This window comes from Typha latifolia, chromosome 8, assembly GCF_019914945.1.
Source record: "Typha latifolia isolate L0001 chromosome 8, TyphaL0001v2, whole genome shotgun sequence".
In the NCBI taxonomy this organism is placed as follows: Eukaryota; Viridiplantae; Streptophyta; class Magnoliopsida; order Poales; family Typhaceae; genus Typha; species Typha latifolia.
In genome coordinates, this window is record NC_133093.1 from 1,622,124 (window position 1) to 1,636,920 (window position 14,797).

Sequence of the window (14,797 nt, forward strand, 5' to 3'; positions counted from 1 at the left end):
AGTAAAGAATGTGACAGGCGTTAATCAAACCTAGCAACAAACATCTTCAAGTCCCAATCCAAGATTTATTTTTTATTAATAAACAAATCAAATCGTGAGTAATCTTCCACGACATTTCTAGAGACTAGAGAGAGACATAAAGAATTTTCTTGTTAGAAATAATAATAAGGATGGGTCCTTTTCTCACCTTATTTGTTGTATTTGATGATGACAAGCACTTTGAGTGGAAGAAAAGGGAGTTGCCCTTAATATTAAAAAAATTATGATAAATTTATAAGGAACTAGTAAAATTTTATTTATTTTTAATCTTAATCTAAAAAAATATATATAGAGGAAGATCATTTTGCATCTATATTCACTTTAAATAAATAATTTGTTTGCTCTTCAAGTATCTTAGACGTAATGACAATAACTTGAACACTTCTTAATCCATAATTTGAAAAATAAGAAAATTTGTATATAATACCCTGCTTTATAATATAACTATAGTTTACACCCTATATTTTTATTATTTACAAATCGAGTCATCTGATTTAAAAAATATTTTAGGTTAGATTTGAACTGATATTGTCAGAATATTCCGTTAAGTAGATATATTTTATTTTTAAAATAACTAAAATACTCTTAGTATGACTTGGTTAAGAATATTTTTATAATTTTTTTAGTTTAGTTAACTTAACTCAGAGATTTGATTAAGTTTAACTAACTGATCTAACGGTCGAGTATTTTTTTACACATATTCGTTAAATCATAAGGACTCGATTTATAAATAGTAAAAATATAGAATGTAAATTATAATTTTATTAAAAAATAAACAGGGTGTTATATACAAATTTCCTTAAGAAAAAAAAAAAAAAGAATTAGTAAAGGATGTGGCAGGCATTAATCAAACCTAGCAACAGACATCTTCAAATCTCAATCCAAAATCTAAGGAACAAATCAAACCGTGAGTGATCTTCCACGGCATTTCTGGGGAGGAGACAAAAGAGGTTTCTTAATTAAGGATATTATAATAATTAATAAGGATGACTCCTAATCTACGTTATTAGGAGCTCATCGCCGTGCTTAATTTATATTTAGGTTAACATTTATCATACATGTATATTTAAAGAAATAGATCTTGTATTTAAAGAAATTTATTCTTTAACTATGCCTTCCAATTAATTAATCTTTATTCTTAATGGTATTCAAATTTGAAATTTTGCATACTTTTCAACCTTTTGAATCATTCTTTTGATTATTGATGTCTTTAATTTTAGCACTTGTGCTGAATCAATTGTTTTGGCATTCCTTCAAACTTTATGATGAAGGAAACAAAACAAAACATAATAACTAATTGAAACATATATGCTCGATTTATAAATAGTAAAAATTATAGGATGCAAATTATAATTTTATTAAAAGACAGAGTGTTATATGCAAATTTTCTTAATTCAGGGGTGACGTGATAGAGATAAAATTTCAATACATGCTAAATCTAATAATAATATCCCCTATATAGTTCTTCCAATAGATTTAATACATGCTAAAAATTATCCGGACTCTCTTGTTAGTGAACGGCTTAAAAACAGGGTCAAAAATTCCCTTGACTATTCGGGTCCTAGTTGAAGATATAAAAATCCTAACTAGCAATTTTCAAGATTACGAAGTTATTCATATATGTGCTGTTGGTTTGCTAAGCGGGATAGAACCGTAGGTTATGGTTGTACTTGGACTAAGTCCTTCCCCTGATCTTCTATAGTTTTTAGCTTCTGACTCTAACGGAGCTTTTTATAACTATGAAAGTTAATAAATCTCCTCTTTTTTTTTTAAAAGAAAGATTTAATACCTAAATAAGTATGTATTTTATTTTCTACACTGATAGAAAAAATGCTAAACTATTTAGTATTTATTAAAATAACAATCTCAATGATTTAGTCTAAACTAAACCGTTAATATATTACCGTTTTATATCTAGACTTGATGCGGATAAGATTAATATTTTATATAATAAGTAAGAAGATGCTGACGTGTTCAAAATAGACAGCTTTAGATATTAAATTGTTTGGATAAATAAAAATAGGAAAATTATAATTGTAGCACGGCACGTGTCAAAACCGGAGAAACACGTGCCGGACGTTAACAACCGGGAGTTCTAAAACCACACGCCTTTTATCTCCTCATGTATGGATAACCTTATCCACTTATCCCCGAAAAGTAGGAATAAAAACTACGAATAGGTAAAGTAAAACCCGGATAAGATAGAAGCCATACACGTGTAAAGGACGCTTGCGGGATCCACGTACGCATCCGTCAACGACCCGTTATAACGGATCGGGTACTCGACCCGATCCGCAACAATGAGACGAGTCCACGAGAAGAAAACCCACCAGACCCAGTCTTTATAATTTACTAGGAATTTTACGATTTACACCCTAATTAATATTTAAAACTTTTCAAATAAATATCATCACATCGATTACAATTAACTAATTACTGTTAAAACTAAATTTATATTTTTAAAAGACTATTTTATCTTTGTATAAATTGTTCAAAATATTTCTAAAGCTATCTAAAATTGCTCGACATCATTGTATATTTTATATTTATATTGTAAACTTTAATAAATAATTTGGTACGAATATTTTATAAAATTTTGTTAAAAATGAACCCTAACGGTAAATTTTTTAAAAGTAAAAAAATTTCAGTGGAAATTATGTAAACAAAATATTTTTTAATGTCTTTTAATTGTAATACGAGCAAAAGTGAGGGTGTAAATTATAAACTGTAAAATTACTAGTTTCTCCTATTTTATAGAGAGGGAAAGGATAAGGACGAGGCTCTCGTGACCTCGTCCTCTCACGTGCGCCACGCCAGCATCGGATCCGCGTCCTAAATCCGCATCCGATAGAAGCCTTTCTCCTCCCTCCTTTTTGCTATATAAACACCATGGAGATGGGCGTTCTCGATTGCAATAACTATTCTTTCTTTTCCTAAGCTAGAAAGAAATCTTCGATTAAAGGGATTTCGTAATCCATGGCGATGTCGATGGGATTGGTGGGTTCGGTTGGATTGGACGGGAGGAGGTGGAGGAGGAAGGCGGCAGAGAGGGGTTCTGGTGTGAGGTGCTCCGCCGCCGCGGCCGGGAGCTTAACGGATCAGTATCGGATGCTTAGGATCCAACCGGGAGCGACGGAGAAGGAGGTGAAGAAGGCGTTCCGGCAGCTCGCGCTTCAGGTTGGTCTTCCGCTGTTGCTTAATCTTTGCATAGAGTTCGATGGTTTTTGGTATTGGCTGAGTTTTGAGGTGGGGGAAAGATTGGATTTTGGGTGGTTAAATAAGCTTAAATTGTCTACGGAATCATTCTCAAATCAAAATAAAAAAAAAAGTTGGATCGATGTGAGAGTTCCCAATATTTTTTTTTAAAATTTTTTTTACTGCTTGGGGAAATTATATTTTGGGGGATATGGCAGGTCTTTTAGGATACAATAATCGAATTCTGAATTTTGAAAATTTTTTTTCTTCAAAAAATTGAGTATATCTCGAAACTTTAGGGTCTTTTGTGCAAACTTACTTGAAGATTTTTAGCTTGGGGATTCTGAGAACTTTAATTTGGTTCAGACTTCACAAATTTACGTTCCTAAAGTTAAAATCTTTTTTTCTCAACCAATCCTCTTGGCAGTATCATCCGGATGTTTGTAAAGGGAGCAATTGTGGCGTCCAATTCCATCGGATCAACGACGCATACGATGTGAGTTTTAGCTATGCCTATAACCTGTTTGTCAAAATGACCAACTGCCCACAAACTTAGCACCTGAGCTGATCATTGCAATGGTTGTCATGCTTGCAGACGATAATGGACAGATTGCGGCAAGCGGAGGACGACGCCGGCGAGCAATGGCAGTCACAAGAATGGAGCGCCGCCGGCGGCGACGACTACGACGAGCAGATGAGGGGGATGTATGACCCTGCATGGGACTTGTGGGAGGAATGGATGGGATGGGAGGGGGCTGGCATTAGAGACTACTCCTCACACATCAACCCCTACATCTGATGATGGGCTTCTCTTTCTCTTTTCTCTTCTCTTCTCTCATGAGACAATGCACATAGATTTCTTTTGGATTTGTGTACATATGTGACTATTGTGGCATTTCCCCCTTGTAAGTGTTCTAACCAATTGTAAAGTCAAAGAGACTAAAAATAAAAACAAATATTATATAATTTATAATAAGTCCTCATTGTCCTAATATATTTCCTCTCTTATGGGTTGATTTTGGAGCTTGATTCTTCCTGTGTTCTTCTGCTTTGTTTATGTTATTTTTATTTTATTTTAGCCTGACCACTTAATTAGAATCCTACTCGATCCGACTATAGACTGAATCCAAGCCAGCCTCTTCAAAGATAATCTCTAAAAACCAACCTAGAAAAGGGATGAACCATTATATCAGCATTTATGTAACATTATTTCTAGTTTGATGTTGGGTTTAGTTAATAGCCTACATAATTTGTTGATAGTGATCATCATCCTGAGTTTGTACCTCTCCTTCTTTGAATTGCACTTATAATGTTGGATCTCTTGCCCCTCCAATTTGTAACTCATCTTCTGATAATAGTAAAAAATAAGTCGGATTGTATTAAGTATACAGTAAGATTCTTTTTTTAATTGACTATCGAGAATAAAATTGAAAGAAAAATATAGAAAAAAAAGATCGATCACAAGAGACTCTCTTTTTTTCCTCCATTCTCTCTTTAAAAGCGAAAGAGAATATTCAAGGAAGGTATCAAATATAATGCAAATTTTTGCAAGGCAACTAATTTAATTTTATTTCTTCGGCCGTTTGTTTGTTTTATTATAATAATTTTATTTTTAAATATAAATAATATTTATCAAAATTAAAATTAATATCATATATCAACCTAATTACTATTTTATCTTATTATATATCAAATTAAAAAGCATTCATAGTAATTTTATAAAAATTAAAATATTTCTTTCTCATCTTTTACTTCACTTTATATCACATAAAAAATCACCATTATTCTAATTAATAAAGAGACTATTTTGAGGAATGTCTATTCTACAATTAATTTTATTCAAAAGTATTATTACACCTTTTTTTTTCTGAAAAAGAAAAAAAGAAGAAGCCAAATGTCACGTGTCAACACTCGAGGAACACGTGCCGCGTAGCATAAGAACCGGGCTCCCTTCCTCAGACCAGACGCTTTTATCTCTCGATAACTCATAAACGGATAAGCTTATCTAGTTATCCCCAAAAAGTAGGGATAGAAACCTATCACTCGAATTAAAACCTGGATAAAATTTCAGCCAACCACGTGTAAAGCGATGTGCCACGGATCTCGGCCTCCACGAGTCAGTACGAATGGACTTAACCCCACAAGACGTAGGAAGGGCAAAAGATTCCCAAGACACAATATTCAAATAAACCCCTTATATTATTAACAATCTTTACTTATTAAGAAAAACTAACTTTACGGAGTAAAAAATGATAAATACTTAAGAAATTAGGTTGGAAATGACGAAATTATTAAAGTTACGGGGCTTCCTGTGTAAATTAAATAGTGGAATGGATAAGGACGAGCCTTTTCTCCTCGTAGGCGCCACGCCAGCATCGATTTCGGATCCTAATTATCCGGGATCCGATAGAGGACCTCTCCCCGATTTCTACATAAACGCCATGGAATTGGGCTTCTTCGCCATCTCGCTTTCGCTTCTCTATTGGAGCTAGAAAGTAGTCTTCGATTAGGGTTTTGCAGTCCATGGCGATGCCGATGGGGATGGTGCGTTCGGTTGGGTCGGATTCGCTGGTCGGGAGGAGGTGGAGGAAGGCGGCGAAGAAGGGTGGTGGAGTGAGATGCTCCGCCGCCGCCACAGTCGGGAGCTTGACGGATCAGTATCAGATGCTTAGGATCCGACCCGAGGCGACGGAGAAGGAGGTGAAGAAGGCGTTCCGGCAGCTCGCGCTTCAGGTTGGTGGTTGAATGAATATTCCTTGAATCTTTCCATTGTGCATGACTTTTGGGGATATTGTGGAGATAAAAAAAGAAGAAGAGTTTTTGGGATAATTATTTGATTCAAAATCTCCTAAATTTCGTTTCTCTTCGGCAGTATCATCCCGACGTTTGCAAAGGAAGCAATTGCGGTGTTCAATTCCATCGAATCAACGAAGCCTATGATGTGAGTTTAGCTATGTCTGTTACCTGTTTTGTCAAAATGACTTCCGCCCACAAACTTAAAAACTGATCATCAACAATGGTGTTATTATATTCGCAGACGATAATGAACAGATTGCGGCAAGCGGAGGACGACGCCGACGAACAATGGCCGCCGCAAGAATGGAGCAGCGACGGCGACGACGAGCATATGAGGGGGATGTATGACCCCACATGGGACTTGTGGGAGGAATGGATGGGATGGGAAGGGGCTGGCATTCGAGACTACTCCTCACACATCAACCCCTACATTTGATCGAGATGGGCCTTTGACCTTTGTCATGAGACAATGTACATCAATTTGTCAACAAGCAAGTGTATATATAAGCTTTTCTGCAACTCTTCGTTGCCTTTCCCCATTTTTGGTGAGAAAGGTGTGCAATCAAAGCCAGTTCTATCCTCTTTCTTCACCTAATTTGTGGAAAGTGGATATATGTCATTGAAATCTTTTCACCTAATTCAGTTTTTATTTTCGCAGATCATAAATCTTTCTAAGTATTTATTCTAATACTTATGAAAGAAATTGGAAAAAAATATTAAATATTAACTTCAATTTGGAGGGGAAAAATTAAATCTATGTAATGAAGTAAAAGATAAGTAGATAAGGTTTGAGCTAATATCATTTTGGGGCATGAATTAATTTTATACAATAAAGATACCATCATAAATAGAACATTTTCTCTCTCTCTCTATATATATTATCAAATGTTATCAAGTAACATTATAAAGTTTTACATGAATCTAATTTTAAATATGTGGCATAATAATTCATCATAAAGTAGATAATGCATCCTTTTATCTCAATTAATAATTTCTCTTTATTTCCCCGGTATAAAAGGGGTTTTATTTGAATCCTTTTATTTCTCTAGGATAACGAAAGTTTAATTTTAAGATTTGAAATTTAAAAAATAGAAAAAAAGGAAAAAAAAGAGAGAGAAGAAAAATGGACGTATACATCCCTAGATTATCTAATTGTTTTGCTCTACCTCCTCCATAAATTCTGTTAAATAATTATTAGAAAATTAACTAAATAATTAGATGGATAAAAACTTTATTACGTTTGAATTTGCCATGAAGGCAACTAAGAGAGAGAAGAAGAAAGAAGGAATAATAGAGTTTAGGGTTTAGGTTCGTCAAAAAGTTACAAATTATTTATACTAGAATTTGTAACGAAATATTAACGAAGAGACTTAGTGGTATATATGTATATATTTTAATAGTTGAGGGGTTAATATGTAACTAATCCCAACATTTTATTTAGGCTTGGGTTACGAGGCCAACTGGGATTTTCGCATTTCGACCCCTAAAAAGTAAAAATAGTGAAAGATGAGGGTAAAAATCGCAATAAACATACAATGCAGGGTGTAAAATGTAGAGGTGATACAATCCATCCAGACTTCAAGAGCTATGACGCTAATCGGGAGCAATTCTATCCTCAAAAAAGTTTCTCCTTTACCTCACCTTTGGCTTCTCTCCAATGGCGTCTACGAGTGCTCTTGCCGCCCAAGTATCAAACTCGATCCGGCCTATTGCCCTAAAAGACTCCTTCTCTCCCTCGTCTTCCCTCAGTGAGTGATTCTTCTCAAACCCAGCCCGATAATTAGGTTTTTACCTGACGTGAATGTTTGTTCTCTATTTCTTCAATTTGGTTTTATGGCATGGGTCTACGTTTCTGTTCATCTATTTGTAAATTTATGAGTATAATTGTTTAAACCCTTTATAGGATCGGATTACAAGGTTGTACTAAGTTTTCTGGCTGGGGGGCAGATGCCCTAAATTGCTTATTTGATAGCAAAATCTGAAATTGTAATCAATTTTTTATGTTAGAAATTTAGTTCAATTTGCACTTCTTTCTCCCGCTATCCGCATTCGAAGTAGAAATCCATCAAGAAGTGGTACTTGAATTCTGATAAAAAGATGTTCCGTTAGATAGAAATAGGTAGTTGATTTAAAATTAATTCTTTCCATGTTTACATGGAGGGTTTGTAGTTTGTGTTATTCTCTTCAATAATGTGCATGTTTTAAAGTGGGATCCAAGTTACCTGAGCTGACGAGTATTGAAGGTTCATCCAATAGATTGTCAAATAATAATCTCATGCTGTGATCACATTGTCATAAATTCTAGCTCAACCTGAAGTTGAATGTGGTTTAGTAAGGAGCACCTAAATTTACTGCTTTCTCAATAATAGCTTAAAAAAGGAAGCAACTTTCTTACCTTTGCCAACTAGAGGACATACGATTATGTTACCCATGAGGCAAATGTAAGGGGATGGAAGAATGAAAAGAGTGGAGGAGTTCAGATGTCCACCCCCCTTTTTCATACTAATTGCTTGAGCATTATTAGCTGTAGATTAACACATTTCTAGTCTTGTTTCTACCTCTCTCTCTCTTTTCCTTCTTCCAGTAACATCCATAGTGCCTTCCAGGGTAACTGGGAAAATATGAAACCAGTTAAGTAATTTAGTATTCATCTATATCACGGTGGAACTCCTCCCACTACCCAAGAACAAAAAGAAACAAAATATAAAGAACCCTAATCTTTATGATGTCAATGACCTTACATCTAGGAGACTATAACAATTTGCTGCTATGCAGTTTTTTCTTGTTTAATGGATTTTTCTGTTAGAACTACAGATGCACGTCATGTATTTAATATAGCTATTTAGCTGTGTATAACAGAGAATGTGCTTTTTATGCATGCAATTTCAAGTTGCAGGATTTTAGAGCTTTTTGTTAATTTATTGATTGTTTTAGTTAAATTTGGATCTTTCTCTTAAGGTGTGTTTAGTTGCTGGGAAGTATAGGGGTAGTGAAGTGGTTACTCTCTATTGCGTGGTTGTAAGAAGTGAATAGAAGTGATTTTTCATTTTTCTGATCTCTAAATTATTAAACTTTTTTGGTTTTGGCCCAATCCATTTTCTCTCCGAAGGAGAGAGAGTAATACTTCCCAACTCTAGTTACCAGTCACATATTTTGTATGCGACTATTAAGTTCCTAAAAGACTTTATGTTTCAACCCATATTATATTCTTTTTGAGTTTTTTTTCTACATGTATACCCTTCTAAAATATCTTATTTACATTTATACCCCTCTAAATTTAATATTTATTTTAAACATTTTAAAATTTTGGTTTTTGCATGAATACTTTTTAAAACCTTTCTTTTTGCATGGATATCTCTTAAACCTAACTAACCATTAAAATTTCACCAATTTGATTATAAACAGACAAAAATACCCTTATTATTGTTCTCATACAGTTCTTTCAGTATGAGTATATATGTCTTTTTTTTTAATATTTAAAGTATTAAAGATTTTACCTTGTAATCTTTCAGAAGTAATCTGAAGAGTATCCATGCAAAAACTATGGCTTTTAAGGAATATACACACAATTCTTTTCTTACCGCTACGGACAAAGAATGGAGTCCTTTTTTCTTTCCTTCTTGATCATAACTAAGAAAGATGGGTATAGACGTAATTTGTTTTGAAGTTCTAATTTCTATTTTACACTTCCCCAACCAAACAATGAGTAAGAAACTAAGTTTCAATCTCACACTCTCTGTCCTGACTAAACATTATGAAGTTATAAATTTGTTAAGAAGTTCCTAGTAACTTTTACTTCTCAAGATTATTTCAGTTCCCAACAATCAAACACGTCCTTAGCTAATTTTCTTTTAAATGATTCTTTTGGTACACTTGGTTACTATTACATATCTATATGCATGTCTATATGCTTATGTTCATTTAAATGTTCATCCATCCTCTTGTTTTCTTTTGGTTTGAGGATTGGAGCATTTCAAAACTGAATATGATCTATTTCTGCATGATTTTCAGGTTATAAGCTAAATAAAAGTAGTGGACTATTTTTTCCATGCTCTGTTGGAAAAAGAGCACATATACGGAAGTCTCTCCATGTATATAGTTTATTTGGAGGAAAGAAGGAGAAGAGTGAGGGTAGTGATGATGCTCCATCAAAGGTGAGCATGCTAATTATTTATTCTTCTTTAACAAATTAATTCTATAATGTTTCTTTTGTGCCACATTCACCTATGGCTAATTTGGCTTAAAATTGAGCTGAGCTGATCCATATATTAGATTTATCTGGCTTGTCTTGGCTGCTATAGTATCTTCATCTTGACCAACTTAGGCTGAACTCAAACATGTGTTCTACGGTCGGAGCTTAAGTTTGACTCTTTTCCCATTAGCTTAGGTGAACCTAGGTAACCTATCAAAGTCTATTTGATCGTCAAGCATCTCTATTGCTCAAGCTATTGTTTGTCAAAAATCGTTAATCCAGAGTTTTATTTTTCTTTTCCTGATGTGAAGTAAGCTGACATTTCAATTGTGAGCCTTTCATTGCCTTTTATCTTTGGAAGGGTTCTTTTTCGGTTTTCCCCAATATTCAACAAGTACTGATGTTTCAAATTTTATCCTATATTTCTAGTTTACTCTATATATGCACCTAGGAAACAAGAGTTACGAACTTGTCATTGATGAACGCCTATTACCATGTAAATGAAATAACTTTGTGGAAGGACCTTCAAGGATTACTATTTATTGCATGAGAATGAAGCACAGAAATGCTTATAGTTTTAGGTGCATGAGAGCCTTCATTGCTTAATATGTTCATTTGCAAATCTGACAACTAATAGGCCATCAGTCTGCAAACAAATTTTCAAATAACCAGCCCCTTTACTCTCCCATAGTTCCCATGTAAGGCTTAATCAAGAAAAAGCTTAATGCTTCTATCCTACTGCTACATCTCCGTTATTCTTAAAAAAATGTTATGGCAAGCCATGATGGCCCGCCATCCACTAAGCACTACAAACCGCCATACATCTGTCAAATGTTTTTTGAAACATTCTACAAGAAGGAAAAAGTTAGTAAATGGGTCTGGTTACTGCAGTATTTAGAACATGTAACACTATACATTAGCACCCATGCTACCATTTAACTGTTGTATATATTGAAGCTACATTTCTGTTCCAAAATCCTTATTGATTTGTCGTATAACTCTAGCCAATTTTTGTCTAAACCAATGATAAATATGCTTCTTCTTTATGATATTCTTGTTTGTGACCCTCCTTATGTTAAACTTTGATACTTATTACTCATCCTTTCTGGCCTCTGAACGAGGGAGGAACTGATCTTTGATTTTTTTGTTGCATCAACTTGTATAACCTTGATGCTTATTCCTTCTCATGGAAACAATCTCTTCTATATTGAGGTAAGGCACTAAGGCTTCTCATCCTGCCAACCCACCACTCATATGACTCTAGTGGCAGGAGCCTCCTGCATTGTTGTTTCGTTCTTTTTTTCCCCCTTTTTTTCATGTAAGTGATATAAATGCTTTCATCTTATCATAGTTTGTACATACCCACTACCCAAATGAAATGGATAAATTATCTTTCTATTTTTTAGAGAGACTAAATTTACTTTTCTCATTCTTCTTAATGCATTTAGGCAGGGATTTTAGGAAACATGCAAAATCTTTATGAGACTGTTAAGAAGGCCCAGATGGTGGTCCAAGTTGAAGCTGTGCGCGTACAAAAGGAGCTCGAAGTGTATGCTTTAACGGATTTCTAGATATAATCTTCTTGCTCACCTATCATAAGACAAGCTTTAGATAAATTTCTCTTCTTTTACAGTGCGGAGTTTGATGGCTACTGCGAAGGTGAGCTAATCAAGGTATGATATGCATGATCTTAACCATATCCACATTAATGCCTAATGGGGTTAACCAAAAAAATCCATGTATTTCACTGTTCTTTTATTTTTTTTTCATATCCATATGTTTTGTTCACAGTTTCTATTTCTTGATCAGATTTATATGATATTCTGCTCTATTTTGTGGAGTCTCTTATGGAACTTAAACTACCTACTGGGTATCAGTATCTGCAGAAATTACGATAGATATATACTTTATATGATAATTGATTGCCTGTATCCACAATAATGTCGTAACTATTTGGTTTACCACCAAGAGAAATTTCCTTTAGCTGAGAATCTGTGTCCATATACAAGAGAAATCTCAGATGAACTCATATACAAAATGTACTTGGTGTTGGATATCCATCAAAGATCTCCAACATAATTTTTGGGGCGATCTCTTTCCACAATTGGCATGGCAACAATCTATTAACAGAACAAGAGCTTTCTAGAAACTGTTTGTGCACTCGTCGCCAAAGCAGTGATAAGGAAATAAGAGTGAATAGTGAGATCATCAATAAAAGTATTTAGATGTTGGATCCATTTGGAGGATCCAAAGTGTGATTTGTATTTTTCTGCACCCAGGGGAGCACTTGTAATAAGTGAATTAATACACAACGCATGACAGACTTGGCGGTTCGCAAAGTTTAATGTTGAAAAGGAGGGACAATCCAATGGTTGGCAAGGACCTTCAGCAAATTGGCTTAAACTTTACACACACCTCTAGAACTAGATGTGTCACCTGCTGGGTTGGGGTTTATCTGTACTGATTGTACTTGTAGACCATTGTATGTTGTGACTGAGCTATAACTGGTACAGAGCATCATGGTACTACATCTCCACATTGTAAGGAATGGGATTAGCTGGGAAAGACAACCTAGTGCTTGCAAGATATGGTTTGATGGGCAAGGCAGTGCTTGCAAATATGGTTGAATCTGACAGTAGAATTATGCAAAGGTTCTTAATAGACTGGGCCTTATACTTGGCTCCTTTGGTGGACAAAGTTTGCACGTTGCTGGATTTTGATACCCAAAAGTAACACATCATGAAAGGCTAATTTGTAAGCAAATCTAGCTAGCTGCTAGACCACATGCTTAAGTTAGTAATGAGCTGTGTGACAAGAAGTGATGATGTTAGCAGAAGATGTATGTATTATTACATGCTTACAATGTAAATTAGAATCCTTGTTCTTGTGTTAGCTAAGTATGTGTGAGACAACCCACTTGAAGTGTATCCATGACATCAAAACCATAATTGACATGCATATGCTCTTTTAAGTGTCCTCTTCGAGAAGAGCATGTACTCGTTTTTTGTTTTTCCATATTTGACTACACATTTGTAGTATTAGATCTGAGGTATTTATTTTACTCAGTGAGACAAGTGAAAATTTCTATTTTCTTCATAAATTTTCATAAGTTTACAGAAATTAATAGTTAATATAAGTATGTCTCATTTTTTCACCCAGTGGATCTCCTAGAGAAGTTTCACCAAATCTATATTGCTTTCCATTCTAATCCCTGTGAGTCCTCATATATGGAGTTACATGTTCAGAGATTATATATATGATGCCAAATTACACTACTGTCGTATAGTTGATAGGAATTCTGTTTTAAACCATGCTTTGTTAATGTAATTCAATCTTGCTAACAAATATGTATTCGGATATACATGTCTATACTTGGTACTCAGTATATGTGTGGGAAGTGTGTTTTGCACCTTTCCAATTTTCTAATCTGTGTTCTTAGACAGTCATGGGTTTGTTTCATGTATTCAGAGAAAACTTCAAATGTTATTTTGAGTGACCTTTATTCTTTTGGTAGGTAACACTTTCTGGTAACCAGCAACCTGTACGAACTGAAATCACTGAAGCTGCAATGGAGTTGGGCCCTGAAGTTAGTACTACTCTTGAATGTGCTTGGTAACTTTAGAGTACAGAATGTGACCTAATCTCAATTTAACCCTGCCTTGATGGTTCAATAAATTGTAATATGTTAATGTACCATAACTTTGAAGGAAAATAGTGGGAGAAGTTTTGTTTTTGGTATCCCACCTATGTATACATGTTCTTAGTTATTCTTTTAGACTTGAATCCATTTTGAGATTCTGACTCAGCCTAATGTTTCGGAGCCAATTTTCTTGACCAGGATCTTGTCTTGTATGATGTCAAGTTGTGCCTTAATTTTGACTCCTAGATAGGAAAAACTTAGAGCACAATATGATTGTTGGACGAGCTTATTTCAACTGGCCTCTATCTATGCATTGGAAATTCCAACCCTCCAATTTCCCGTTCATAGTTTGCATTTTTGCTTCTTTAGTCTAAAAATAGTTGCTCATTTTTTCCCTCTGCAGAAGCTCTCTTTATTGGTGACAGAAGCATACAAGGATGCACACCAGAAAAGTGTCCAGGTGAGAACTGCTTCCTTATGATGTAAGTAATTATTTTCTCATATGCTAAGCCAATAATTTTCATACTCTAACACCTTACAGGCCATGAAAGAGAGAATGAGCAATCTTGCCCAAAGCTTAGGAATGCCGCCAGGCCTCAACAATGAAGGACTCAAGTGATGGAAGTGCCAACTCTCAGCATTTTAGCAGCACTTCAATTTTGTATACTATGTCAGCCGTTTTTAAGTCCCTTCATAGTTTCATGAGAAGTTGGATCAAATACTTTAAGCAGTGGTTGTTTTCGCTTTTTATGATCATACCAGTTTTACTGAGGCAAATTCCTGTATTACAGTTGAGTAATCATCACTTTACATTTTAATTTTTATGCCGAAAGAGAAGGCCTTCTTATATGGAGAAGATGACAGGTTTAATTCTCTCTACAAAACTAAATGCCAGGTAGAAGAAGCCTAGCTGAACAACAAGATCAAGAAGGTTA

General features: G+C 34.6%; 3 protein-coding genes across 4 annotated transcripts; all 3 read left to right on the top strand.

Moving 5' to 3' along the window:
- Positions 1-2,945: 2,945 nt before the first annotated feature.
- LOC140794007 (chaperone protein dnaJ 8, chloroplastic-like) lies at positions 2,946-4,226 on the top strand. Its single transcript, XM_073145814.1, has 3 exons — positions 2,946-3,216; positions 3,662-3,730; positions 3,830-4,226. Exons 1-3 carry the CDS (start codon positions 3,016-3,018, stop codon positions 4,031-4,033), a joined length of 474 nt encoding a protein of 157 aa, XP_073001915.1. The 5' UTR covers positions 2,946-3,015; the 3' UTR covers positions 4,034-4,226.
- Positions 4,227-5,641: 1,415 nt separating this feature from the next.
- On the top strand, positions 5,642-6,620 carry LOC140793979 (chaperone protein dnaJ 8, chloroplastic-like). The gene is made up of 3 exons (XM_073145781.1): positions 5,642-5,967; positions 6,107-6,175; positions 6,272-6,620. The coding sequence occupies exons 1-3, from the start codon at positions 5,758-5,760 to the stop codon at positions 6,464-6,466; spliced, it is 474 nt and encodes a 157-aa protein (XP_073001882.1). The 5' UTR covers positions 5,642-5,757; the 3' UTR covers positions 6,467-6,620.
- A 966-nt stretch (positions 6,621-7,586) lies between these two features.
- On the top strand, positions 7,587-14,711 carry LOC140793839 (nucleoid-associated protein At4g30620, chloroplastic-like). Of its 2 annotated transcripts, XM_073145577.1 has the most exons (7): positions 7,587-7,778; positions 10,042-10,184; positions 11,671-11,771; positions 11,856-11,895; positions 13,737-13,808; positions 14,266-14,322; positions 14,404-14,711. In XM_073145577.1, exons 1-7 carry the CDS (start codon positions 7,688-7,690, stop codon positions 14,479-14,481), a joined length of 582 nt encoding a protein of 193 aa, XP_073001678.1. In that variant the 5' UTR covers positions 7,587-7,687; the 3' UTR covers positions 14,482-14,711. The 2 variants fall into 2 exon arrangements, with proteins under 2 accessions (XP_073001678.1, XP_073001679.1); XM_073145578.1 differs by lacking the exon at positions 13,737-13,808.
- The last annotated feature ends 86 nt before the right edge of the window (positions 14,712-14,797 follow it).

What these genes read in the sequence shown, in the direction of transcription:
- LOC140794007 (XM_073145814.1), top strand. Translation starts at nt 3,016, where the DNA reads ATGGCGATGTCGATGGGATTGGTGGGTTCGGTTGGATTGGACGGGAGG. An exon ending in TCCGGCAGCTCGCGCTTCAG is followed by an intron (nt 3,217 to 3,661) that starts GTTGGTCTTCCG and finishes TCCTCTTGGCAG; the next exon opens with TATCATCCGGATGTTTGTAA. An exon ending in GGATCAACGACGCATACGAT is followed by an intron (nt 3,731 to 3,829) that starts GTGAGTTTTAGC and finishes TCATGCTTGCAG; the next exon opens with ACGATAATGGACAGATTGCG.
- LOC140793979 (XM_073145781.1), top strand. Translation starts at nt 5,758, where the DNA reads ATGGCGATGCCGATGGGGATGGTGCGTTCGGTTGGGTCGGATTCGCTG. An exon ending in TCCGGCAGCTCGCGCTTCAG is followed by an intron (nt 5,968 to 6,106) that starts GTTGGTGGTTGA and finishes TCTCTTCGGCAG; the next exon opens with TATCATCCCGACGTTTGCAA. An exon ending in GAATCAACGAAGCCTATGAT is followed by an intron (nt 6,176 to 6,271) that starts GTGAGTTTAGCT and finishes TTATATTCGCAG; the next exon opens with ACGATAATGAACAGATTGCG.
- LOC140793839 (XM_073145577.1), top strand. Translation starts at nt 7,688, where the DNA reads ATGGCGTCTACGAGTGCTCTTGCCGCCCAAGTATCAAACTCGATCCGG. An exon ending in GTACAAAAGGAGCTCGAAGT is followed by an intron (nt 11,772 to 11,855) that starts GTATGCTTTAAC and finishes CTTCTTTTACAG; the next exon opens with TGCGGAGTTTGATGGCTACT. An exon ending in GCGAAGGTGAGCTAATCAAG is followed by an intron (nt 11,896 to 13,736) that starts GTATGATATGCA and finishes TTCTTTTGGTAG; the next exon opens with GTAACACTTTCTGGTAACCA.